Consider the following 11,718-nt stretch of genomic DNA (forward strand, 5'->3'; position numbering starts at 1 on the left):
GGGTGAGTGCAGTGGCACCCCTCTGCAAGGCGGGGAAGCTCACTGGGCTGGTTGGTGGTGGCAGCTACTGCTATGCACAAGCTTCCTCACCCCACCCCGGCCCTGTTCCTAGGAGGCAGCATCACTCTGTTCCCACCCGCCTGCACATACCCCCTAGGACCAGTCCAAGTATACCCAGGGGTATGCGTACCCCTGGTTGATGACCAGGGATCCTGGTCTTCTCTGCTTAAAAATTGCAAATTCGCTGATTAAAAATCCATGATCAAAATTAAAGGCCCCCCACAGCTCCCCCCAGCACTGCTGGTGCCCCATACTATTTCCCCCCCCCCCCCCAACAGCCCTCCTGATGCCCTTCATAACAGCCCCACAAACCCACAGACACATAGGCACAGACATGTAGACACAGAGGCACACTGACACCCACCCCAGCAGGTAAGTGTGTGTGGGGGGGGGAAGGGGCGGGGCAGATCAAGGGGGAGAGCGTGCCCTTGTGCCCACTCCCAGGAGCAGGGCCAGGGGGTGAGGGCAGGGGTGCCACTCTTGAGGGCCACACGTGCTGGCTGGCCTGACGGGGTTCACACACGGAGACCACCACTGCAACTCTGCCACTACACCCTGCGCTACCATCCCATGGCCACCCACGCAGCTTTGTGGGCAAGTGATGCAGGACACAGTAGCTGCAGCGCGGTTGCAAACAGTGCATGGGCCATATATGTGCCACCCAACCAAGGGGTGAAAAGCGGGGCTTACATGCAGCGGTCACCACTGCACTGCTGCTTATGCCTCGCAACAGGCTGTACAGCTCCACAGCAGTGCGGGGTGGCGGTGGCTGCGTGCTGGCTGCGGGGGCTATGTGAGCAAGCACTGCTACTGTGGAGCCATACCCTTCATCCCAGAGGTAAGTGGGGCTTAGGGACTGGGGTAGGGCTGGGGAAGATGGTCAGAGGCTGAGGGAGCAGTGGGTGCTGCCACCCACAGGCGGCACACTGCAGCCAGGTGCAAGGCCAGAGTGTGAGGGCAGGGGTGCCCCTCTGCAGGGGGGTTTGTGGGCAAGCTATGTGAGGCACAGTGTGGTGGTGCCCGCCCTGTGCATACCATGCACATGCCACCTGCCCAGGGGAGGAGGCTTGCACGCGGCCAGCTGCATAGCTCCGTGGCCGGCTCTGCAGCAGGGGTGAGGGATGGTGGCTGGGTGGGTAGCTTGCACGCAGCGGTTGCTGCTGCTTACCTGTGGGGCCGTGCCAGTGGAGACAGCCAGTGTGTACAAAACCTCCTGCTACCGCTGCAGAGCCATGCCTGGAGCTGTGCGGCTAGCTGCAGGGCAGCAGCGGCACTGTGGTGGCAGCATGCAGTCATCTCCACCACCACTCCACACCGGCCACGGCCACCACCACACTGGGGACTGGGGGTTTCCCACCCTTTCTGCAATCGGCTCTTGTAGGCTGGAGCTGAGCCAGCCTGCAAGAGCTCTTTGCAAAAGCGGAGAATCCGCGGATTTCTCGGCTAAAAAGGGAAATCCGTGCCTTCTCCGATAAAAACATGGAATCGGTGGTTTTTCCAGATCTCTGTTGATGACCCCTGGCTTAGGTTCTTCAGTCACAGCCTCATGTTTCATAGTCATAGTGGTAGCACAGGCATGATGTTCCAGAGCATATGCAAGCAGTGTTTGCTCAGTAATAACTTTTACTGGACCAACTATGTAGCTGAGAGAGATGAGACAAGCTTTCAGGCACTGAATGCCCATCCTCAGGTCTAAGAAAGAAGCAGATATAGCTTCAGCTAAATACCAGAGCCAAAAAAGCAAGTGGCATTTTTTTCCAGAACTTAATTATTTAAGAATGCCAAGACACCAGAGGCCTGGAGGTTTTTGTTTATTGAAAGTTGGTTATACAGTCTCATCTCTTATGTCTCCATTGTAATGTAAGTTCCCTAATAAAAAAAAAAAGTGGCAATGCAGCAGTAAATACTGCCCATATCTGAGTGACTGAACCATGGAACAATAAGACAGATTCTGTCAGACTTCCATCCTAAAGTAGATCCAAACTCCTTTACCAAGCCTGTGCTAGAGGGAGTAACAGCAATCAGTAGAGTGTGTATGGGGTTGAGGGGGAAGGATATACTAATTTCCAGTACTTACCAGACCAAGGTTTCCTGCCAAAGAGGAATATCTTCACCTCCATGTCAGGAAAGTCTTATGTTTTGGAATGCAAAGGGTGAGACCCCCCCCCCCCCCATTCCATAAATGGCACCTACTACTAACACCGCTGTGGTTCAGAAAGTCACAGCAGAACTGCTAAACTAACAAGAAGTGTCCTCTTACCTTCAGCTGACACCTGTAAAAATACTGGACAGACTGATTGATGAAGAAAGGCCTCAACAATTCCAACCCCTTTGAACAGACCACAGGGACAAAACAGCAGTAGTCTAGAGCACACAAGCCTGTAATGACCATGGCTTGGCTGGCAAAAAGGCACTGAAGGAAACCTCAATGGTACAGATTTTTTATGGCCAGAGAATGCTCTAGGTAATTACTTAATTTAAGAAGTAAACAGATTAAGACACTTCTGCTCTCTCACCTTCCCCCAACTTTACCCCTAATACTAACGTTGCCTGAAAAGAGGTAAGTCTGTCCCAACCTGGCTATTGCAGCTTCTGCTTGGATTGTACAAGGCTGTCTGACAAATTCAGTTAGTTCCTAGAGAGCAGTTTTATTATTATAATTAACTCAAATGTATTTAAATTTTATTTCCTTTGCTTTATCCAATCAGGAAACCTCACTGATTCTTTTGGCTAGGGCTAATCTGTTCAATAAGACGTGAATAGAAGCTGCAGAGTTAGATTCAATGGGGGAGCTGGAGAAGCACAGACTGTCCTGCTGGCAGGTATGTGACGTTGCGGGATCGCGCAAGTTGGTAGGCAATGTCTTCAGCTGCCTCCAGCTTACGCAGTTCAATCAGGCCGTCACCTGCTGTGGCCAGTGAATTGGCGATCATCTCAGCTGCTTTTGAGTCTCCCTCAGCAGAGATGACTGCTGCTTGCTTTTGCTGCTCAGCCTGCAAGAAAAAGCAAACAAGAATGGGTGTGAAGGGGAGAAATACTAACAATGAAAAGCCTGCAAAGCAGCTGCCACCTCAGGTAATTTCAAGTCCTAAATTCTCTCTTCTGTCCCTCACACACAGCTCTAACAAGACCAGACCATTGCTGGACAATATGGACATTACCAAGATTAAGAATACCTACATAAAGATGATCATATCAATAATCCCCCTGCATTGCAATGGGAAATATTAATTTTTTTTCCACTAATGACTATTTAGCTACTTTTCTGCCCAACATTTATCTTAGCTAGCAAAGCCAAATCAATTTCACTTTGCTGATGGTCAGTTTTCCTCCATCAGCACAAGGATTTTGCGTTTGCAGCACTGCTAAGGAATTCTACTAAGCTGTTCCTATGAAAACATACATTCTTCACTCAGATCAGCAACAGATGTCAGAGTGAACTGCTAACAGAGAAGCTGCACAGTGCCCATGTGAAAGAGGTATAGTGTGCCCGCCTGTAAGATGGGCACACTATACACACTATGGCAGCTTAAGTGGCCATTCTATTTCTAGATCTCAAGCCTTGGCACTTGCAACAGATGGTGCCTGTACTTAACTACCTCATGAAAGCATTTCTATTCAGTCATTTTGAAAGAAGCACAACATCTTCAAAGAGCGCCTACACTAACTTAAAGAGTCCCAAGCTACACAACTTTGAAATAAAGCTCTTAAGAACAGACTGAGCTTGAGTATTTTGTGACATACACTTGCCCAAAGCATTCATCCTTAAGTCCCACAAAAGCATGGGCTGGGCAAATTACAAGTTGTAACTACCTGGGGTAGAAAACAAATGAGCTGAGATGACTGGTGACTAAGCTGAAGCCTCCCAAGGAGGTACACTTACCTTTTCTACGATGAACCTGGCTCTCTCAGCTTCCTGCTGAGCCACTTGCTTCATTTCTACTGCCTCTGTGAACTCCTTCCCAAAGGTCAGATGTGTCTAAAGGAAGGAAAAGGGAAGCAAACAAGAACAAAAAATAACATTTACAGCTTGTCAATTCTGCAAATAAGGACAACTCACCTTGCAAGAAGAAATGTGTACCACTAAAGCTGCAAGGGAAAAAGGCTGTCCCCACCACTCAGTGACTTTTATTAGGTAAACTGACACAAGTAGGAGCTCCCCACTATGTTCTGCAGATGCCAGCCTGCCTACTCAGAGGGCTGAACACAAACTGAAAAGACACTGCTCTAGTGACTTCAGCAGAGCTGCTGCACCTTTGACCAGGTCTTTGCTTGAAGCAGCTTCTTTCTTGAATTTAAGTGCCACAGTAAAAAAGCAGAAGCATTAAGATCGGAACCCTCAAAAGCCAGAATAGATCTGGATAAGGCAGTGATTCTCAAACAGGTTGCCACAGCATCTTGGGGTGCCTTGAAATATTTTCAAGGGTGCCACAGGATGCCATGCTATATTAGCCCTGTTTGGTGTGCAAATCTGATTCACAAGATAAACCCAGAGACTGTGTCCAGATGTGTGTGGACATTTGTTTCCCTGGGACAACTAGCGCTAATGCGGTTAATTGTCCCCAGGGAACGCCTGTGCCACACATGCTCTGGTGCATGGCAAGTTACCCCAGGTGCAGTAGGGGAGGCTGGCACCACCACTGGACTGGCCTCAGCAACCTTACCTGGGGTTCTGGGGGCCTCCCAGGGCTTCAGCAGCGGCAGTCCTGCTATGTGAAGCCTAGCCAGCAGCAGAGCACAGCTATGGCTTTGAGTGGTGCATGCTGCCACTGCATACACCACTGCTTTTTTCTTCTGTAGGTTTTTTTTGGCTCCTGGATATCCAGAGATCAAAAAACCCTCTCTGTGCTACTTCCTTGCAGTGCAGAAAACAAGTGAACATGTGGTATGTGGCACCATAGACGTGCCTGTGGTGCCACATACCACATTCGTCTAGACATGGGCAGAGATTTCAAATAGGAGCCACAGTGTTAAAAACATTCTGACCTGTTGTGGGCTTTCTGAATTTTTTGCAATACTGTAGAAGAATTGCTCTATTATTTTTCTCCAGTTTTCACTTGTTTTCAAACTAAGAGCCGGCATTTCCTGACGGGTACCATGAATTTAAAAAGGTTGAGAACCACTAGGCCACAGGAATCACTCCCTTTTCAATGTTACATCCCAAAATAAGGCCAGCTTTTTAAGCACATCTTCATTATGGGTTCCCAATGAAGCCAGCAGGGGGCACTCTCCACTCACCAGTCTCCTGCTGATGATCAGGATAGCCTGATTATCTGTAGTCAGTCAAGCAATCTCTAAAGGTTTCTTGCTCAACTGTGCTCTTGTGCTCTCAGTAGAGGCTGTTTGAACAGCTGTGTGCTATTGAGCACAACAGGGGAAAGGTGAGCTTCCTCAAGCAGCATGTTCAGGGGGTAGCACTGTCACGCAAAAAGGGTCAACACTGTCAACAGGGAAATTCTGGAAAGGGCAACATTATAACCTTACCATTAAGGCAGTTTCCTAGGACAGACATGTCCAAAGCTTTAATGGTTTGGTTTAGAGGGGTGTGTGTAATAAACAGCCAGATTACAAAAGCATTTCAATGACAGAGAACACTAGAGAGATCACAACATGAAGGGAGTGGTTAAGAGGTTTTAATTATTAACAGAAATCTGAAGGGAAAGACACCAAACAAGGTTTACTTTTCTTCTTGACACTTAAGTTACTGAATTCTCTCAATATTTTTTCTCAAATTGTTTTGGCAGCTTTCTGTCTCCAGAAGGGGTAGCTGCACTTCTGCAAGCACTTGGGTGCCTCTCTCTTAATAAGACCCAAAAGCTTGCTTATTAATTATTTTCCAACTATTTGGGTTGGTCTAATAAAAGATATCAGATTCACACAAGGAACCTTGTCTGTCTATGTCCTTAGACCAACATGGCTACAACCTACACCCCTGTCTCTCCTACTAAGACACCCAAGTCCCCATAGAAGTGCAGCCACCCCTCCTGGAGACGGAAACAATTTACAAATCGAGTCTTGGCACCCACAGGAATGACACCCCCTTCTCTCCCCACATGAATAACGAGAAGTCTGTAGGACAGAAGTCAGCCAGCCTTTGAGAGCCTTGGCTGTACTCATGAATTTTTTCGAGGTCTAGCAAGTCAATGCTAGAGCAAGAAACAAAGCCAAGAACACCAACTGCCTGTCCTCTGCTATAACAACTCTGACACATTCTTTACAAGACCTGCAATAACGACTTAAGCGTTTCAGTTTCTAGTCCCCAGCACTGGCCACCTTACCTCACTCTTAACTCTCCTCCCAAACTCGTATCTGAGCAAACTCCCAAGAAGGGAACAACAAGAGACAGGCCTCTTACCAAGGACACGTCATCAAGGATGAGGCCAAAAGTAGCTGCTCTCTCCATGAGGTCTTCACTCACTTGCCTGGAGACCAGCTCTCTCTGTGTGATCAGCTCACCAGCATCAAAACGAGCCTGAAATCAGGACAGGCAGAGGCATGCAGAAATGGAAAGATTCTAATGACTGCAAGCCCACAGCATCCCAGACTTCTTCCCCTTGCTTTTTCCACTATAGATGGGAAGAGCTCAGTGGGGCTTTTGCTGTCTCTGAAATAATAAGCATGGGGCTTCCAACCCTCTTCTGCTTACAAATGATTGGCAAGACACTATGTTCCAGTACAGTTCATGCAACTGCTCTCTCTTTCTTTCCATTTCCTCTCACTCTTTTTTCTTCCTTCTCTTATTTCCCTGCCCTCTCTTTTGTTCCCCTCGCTATATATTTTCTTCTCATTTTATGGCTTTTTTCCTTCTAATCCAGGCTACAGCATGACTGGTTGTTTGCAGGAGCAGGTGGCATCTTGTTACAATTAGAGGACCCAGGAATGAGGAAAGGATGGGAAATGCTTGAGTACACAGCACTGGACATAAGTTTCTCTGAAGCCAGCTACAGAAACAGCAGCTCTAGAGTTGCCTGGGCCTGACTGGAGGGTAAAGTAACAGGCATGCACTATATACACAGGGCATGACAAAAGGTCATACATGTAACAGTCTGTGTGTCCCTAACCCAGGGTTAGCTTGCTGTGTCCATTCCCAACGGTAAGAAATTTGAGCTACCTCTTTAGTTGCACTAAAGAGACTCCCAATAATTCTCTCTCTTTAGTCTGTACTGCAATTGTGACTGTCCGGTGTCCTCTCAGCAGTCAGCATGCATGTACTGCACTGAGGTTGTTTTAAAGTCATTTGGCAGTCCCAGTAGGATGCTTACAGAGGTGCTCGGTGAGCAAGTTTAAATAAAGGCAGAATTACAGAGAGTTTCTCCTTGTGTAGGAGAGGCTGGGAAGCCCAACAGTGACTCAAATCTAGAGAGAAAGGTCTGAAGAGTCAAATGCTGAGTGGAATCAACAGCTTCAAGTGGCACTAAACAAATCTCACCTCTCTGCCATGCCCAATAAGCCTGCATCTGACTCAAGAATCAATGCAAACAGTGCTACTGCAAGCATGACTCTCTTTCAGGAAGTCTTGTACAAGCAGAAGATCAACTCTAGCCTGGACCACTAAATGTCCCATGCCAAATTAAGTCTCACTGTTCAGAAACATGAAGCAGCAATACACAATTGGCATAACTGCACAGCAGCTGTGCTGTCCTTACCACAACAGACTTCAGGATCTCAGTAGTGATGGAGGGCAGTACACGTTCATCATAGTCCTCCCCGATGCTTGTGAAAATCCGAGGTAACTGGTTGGCAACTGGTCTGAACAAGATTCTCAAAGTAATGTTCACGTTCTGCAGGTCTGCAGAGACAGATTTGTAACTTAGAGGCAAAGCAGAGGGACAAGAGATATCCAGAGATAACTCTCTCCCTAGTAGCTAAAGAGGGACAAGCAGATTCAGAGTTTTGCCACCTGGCATATTCAGTGGCAAGCTTCACTCCTGCCAGTTTGGTTTTTTTACTGTCCCCCTTTCACCAAGGGATATGATCCCCCAGAAACATAATTTAAGTGCTTTCTTCCATGTGGGATGGGGAATTATTCATCTTTTCATGCAAATAGAGAAACTGTTTTTAAGGGATGGCTGATCAAACTGAAGCAAGCTCCCTTATTACAGATCAGACTAGTTATAGAATAGCACAGTCCATTTCATGGCACATGCTGGATCGATCTCAAGCGTTTGGGGGTCCCCAAAGAGATAATACAATGCTCCAATCTGATGGGTTTTGGTAAAGAAATAGACCATGCAAAATCAAGGCCTGCCATTTTCTTCCCCATCTGTTAGCTGACTTTACTAAGAAATCCAACAGCAACAAAACACTCAAGAACTTGTGATCAGAGGTATTCCAATGAACTACCATTTTACGTGGCTGTAACTTTTTAATTACAGGGGTCCTGTTTCCTTAAAGCACTATCTTGACAGGGGCCTAAGAATTTTTTTTCTTCCCATTACCTTCAGAGGGAGGACAAAGATCTCAATATTTTTGCTGGATTGTATTCTAATTAATAAAGGCACTCAGAGACCATGGCGAATGACATCAATGTTGCTCTGGTCCACTGGCAGCTATGAGACTACACTTACCTTTGCTGCCAGTGATGACAGGAACATTACGCGGGCGAGAACGACAGTCGAAAATAATTGGTTTCTGTACCCAGGGAATGAGAAAGTGTGTGCCTTCCCCTACTACCACATCTTGAACGCCTTGGAGTCTGTCAAAAATAACAGCTCTGTGGCCCGCATCAACTAGAAAAAAAGAGCATAACACGCACAGCTTAATGACAGCAACCTATCATTTTGGGAGCATGCATTCAAAGTATATTTTCCAAAGAGCATACCAAAAACTTAGCAATATTGCTTACGCTGTCTTTCCCTCAGGGGGCTAATGAATGGCTTGCCTTAAAACAGTAGTGTCAAACACACCTGGCTTGCAAAGTCCACCACCTGGACACCAGTGCTGTCCCCCAGTCTGATCAGACCTACACAAGGCACATCATGGCACAGGGCCAGTTAACCAGCTTGATCAGGCCCATGGACCCCCTCCTCTTCTCCCCCTCCCAGCATACCTGATCTGGCAGTTGCTCTAGCCAGTCTGGGAACTGTGCTGCCTGTGACATGGATCCCAGAGTAGCCAGAACAGATGCTGTGTGAGACACAGTCCATCTGAAGCAGCAGCCAGCCTGCTTGAGGTGGCTGATCAGGCTAGACTGTACCACATGGTGCCATTCTGCGATGCAGGGCACACACGATGCTAACTCCAGCCGGTCTAGGATCTGTGCTGCATGTGGAGCTTGCAGGCACCGCATACAACACAGGTCCCAGACTGGCTGGAGCAGGTGCCATGTACAGGGCAGTCACGGAACTGCCAGAGCAGATGCCAAGTGTGGTGCAGTCTGGCTAGGGTGGCCACTGCATGCAGCACTGCTGCAGCTCCAGACAGACTGTGCTGCACACAGCTCCCATTCTGACCACTCTAGGATCTGCACTGCATGTGGTATATGTTCCAGACCAGCTGGAACAGCTGCACATTAGGTATGCTGGGGGAGGGGGTCCATAGGTCTGATCTGGCCTGCAGACCAGTCCCGTGCCCCTCATCCAGCCCACAGGTCAGATGAGTTTGACAACCTGAATCAAAGCAAACAAGCAAATCAGCAAAGGGGTCAAGGATAAAAGTTCAAGCCCTAGTGTAAGAGGTGCTAAGGGGCAGAGAAAATTAAGATCAAGGGCAAGAAAACCAACCCATTGGATCTCCCAGTCCTTAAAGTATCATAAGAACTAGCCTAACCGTACCCTTTTCACAAACACCTTGGTTGCATTTATTTTAAGGAAACAGAAATTATTTCAGCACAGAGCTATTTCCAACACACTTTGGAATCAGCAAAGCCCCCTGATGTGTTTACTTCCCTCTAACTTTACACCTGACTTTGTGAAGTTGAACATGTCAGCAGAAAAGGAAAAGCTCTGCCTCTTCTGCTCACCGTTATAGAGAGCAGAGTTGAGAATTCCTCCTGTAATGGCCAACCCCAGGCCAATTTTCCCCACAGTCTCAAACAGCTTGGAGGCAGCCATCTGTCAATCCAATGCCCGTCTCTGAAGACTCACACCTGCAAAAACCCAGCAACATTGTTAGAGCAATTCTCAACCAAGAGACCACAGCCCCCAGGGGTTCCTCGAGCTCCGTGCGAGGGGGCTGTGGGGTGCCACACAATGCGAGCGCTGTTAGGTTAAGACAAATGTGTTTCACAAGATAAACTCAAGAGATCTATTTTTCTAGTGACTGAAACAAAAAAAGTGAAAACAGAGCTGGCACTTTCCAAGAGGGCCTTGTGTCCATCCAGAGCTGCCCCATGTCTAAAAAGAAGCGAGAACAGCTGCCTCGGAGATGGATTAAGTGCCCCGGGGCCTTCCTGCCTGCCCCAAACCACAGCCCCCTGGATCCCCATGACCAGGGGCAGGTCTGAGCAAAACGAGGAGAACCAGCCCTCACGCTCCGCCTCACGAGGAGCCTCTTCCTCAACACCACTCCCTCCACCTCCCCGGCCACCCCCGGGCTGCACCCTCTTCCCCAGTCCCCCCAGCGGGACTCCCGCCCCCCGGGCCGGGCACACTTTCCCGCCCAGGCTCGTCCCCCCGCAGGCCGCGGCACGCCGCCTGCTCACCTCCAGCCGCGACTCTGACCTCCACATGAATCGCCAACCACCTGAGATGGCGCGCATGCGCAGCCCCAACATATTCGCTTCTCATTGGCTCCCGCAGGTCCGCGGCATGCTGGGACTGGCAGTTCTCCCGCCCGTTCCTCCACGCCCCCGGACTACCACTCCCAGAAGGTGTCGCTCCGCGAAGGAACGTCTTCTTCTATTGGCCGGCGCCACGCCACGCGCAGGGCCCGCTGGGAATTGTAGTCTCGCCTGGGGCAAAGCCACGTGGTAGTGCCAAAGAGCCTGGCGGGGGCTCCTGGCTGCCCCGTCTCGTGGCCGTGAGCCGGGCGCCAGAGCACCTTGGTCCAGATATATATGGGGGGTCAAGTATATGGGGGGATGCTGCCTGAGCTCTAGGACCTGGGAGCTAGCCTGGGGTGAGGAGAGGGAGGCTGCCCCCCCACTTGTAGCGCTCCACATGGGACCAAGCCCTGCCCTGGGCTGAGCCAATGCCACGCTCCCACCTGTGCTCGTCAGCCTAGCCCTAGCCAATGTGCAGCTTCTAGCTGGTCTGTTCTGCTGCAGGCAATGGGGTGCTGCTTTGCTCCCTTCACCTCCAGCAGGAACTGCCCTGTTGAAGCTTCCCTCCCACCTGCCCAGAGGGCAAGGCAGGGGAAGAAGCAAGAAGAGGAACTCCCACTGGAGGGGAGGGGATCAGAGCAACACCCAGGTGGCCGCAGCTGACTGGGTGCTGCTCTGCTTCCCTTGCTGCCAGCAGCAGCTTCTCCGCTTTTGCCCTGGCTGCGCTACTCTGGGTGGGCTGGCAGGAACCTTCAGCAAGGTGGCTCCTGCTAGAGATGAGGGGAGCAGAGCAGCACTGGGAACAGCCTTCCCAGAAGCCAGGGGTGACGCATAGGGCATGCATGTGGCTACACGGGCACCCCCTCAGCGTGGTAGTGCACCCCCTAGAAAAAGGCACCATCAATCGCTGCTCGCCACCCTGCCACTGACACTGCCGGTGGCATCTGTGGGGGGTC

The 11,718-nt window shown here is 49.6% G+C and overlaps 1 protein-coding gene across 1 annotated transcript; it reads right to left on the reverse strand.

The window, feature by feature from the left end:
• Positions 1-1,855: 1,855 nt before the first annotated feature.
• Positions 1,856-10,797, reverse strand: PHB1 (prohibitin 1). The gene is made up of 7 exons (XM_006277896.4): positions 10,703-10,797; positions 10,022-10,147; positions 8,628-8,789; positions 7,707-7,849; positions 6,416-6,532; positions 3,944-4,039; positions 1,856-3,053 (listed from the first exon to the last, which is right to left on the reverse strand). Exons 2-7 carry the CDS (start codon positions 10,110-10,112, stop codon positions 2,841-2,843), a joined length of 822 nt encoding a protein of 273 aa, XP_006277958.1. The 5' UTR covers positions 10,113-10,147; positions 10,703-10,797; the 3' UTR covers positions 1,856-2,840.
• Positions 10,798-11,718: the final 921 nt, after the last annotated feature.

The sequence above is a fragment of the Alligator mississippiensis genome, chromosome 4 (assembly GCF_030867095.1).
Source record: "Alligator mississippiensis isolate rAllMis1 chromosome 4, rAllMis1, whole genome shotgun sequence".
In the NCBI taxonomy this organism is placed as follows: domain Eukaryota; kingdom Metazoa; phylum Chordata; order Crocodylia; family Alligatoridae; genus Alligator; species Alligator mississippiensis.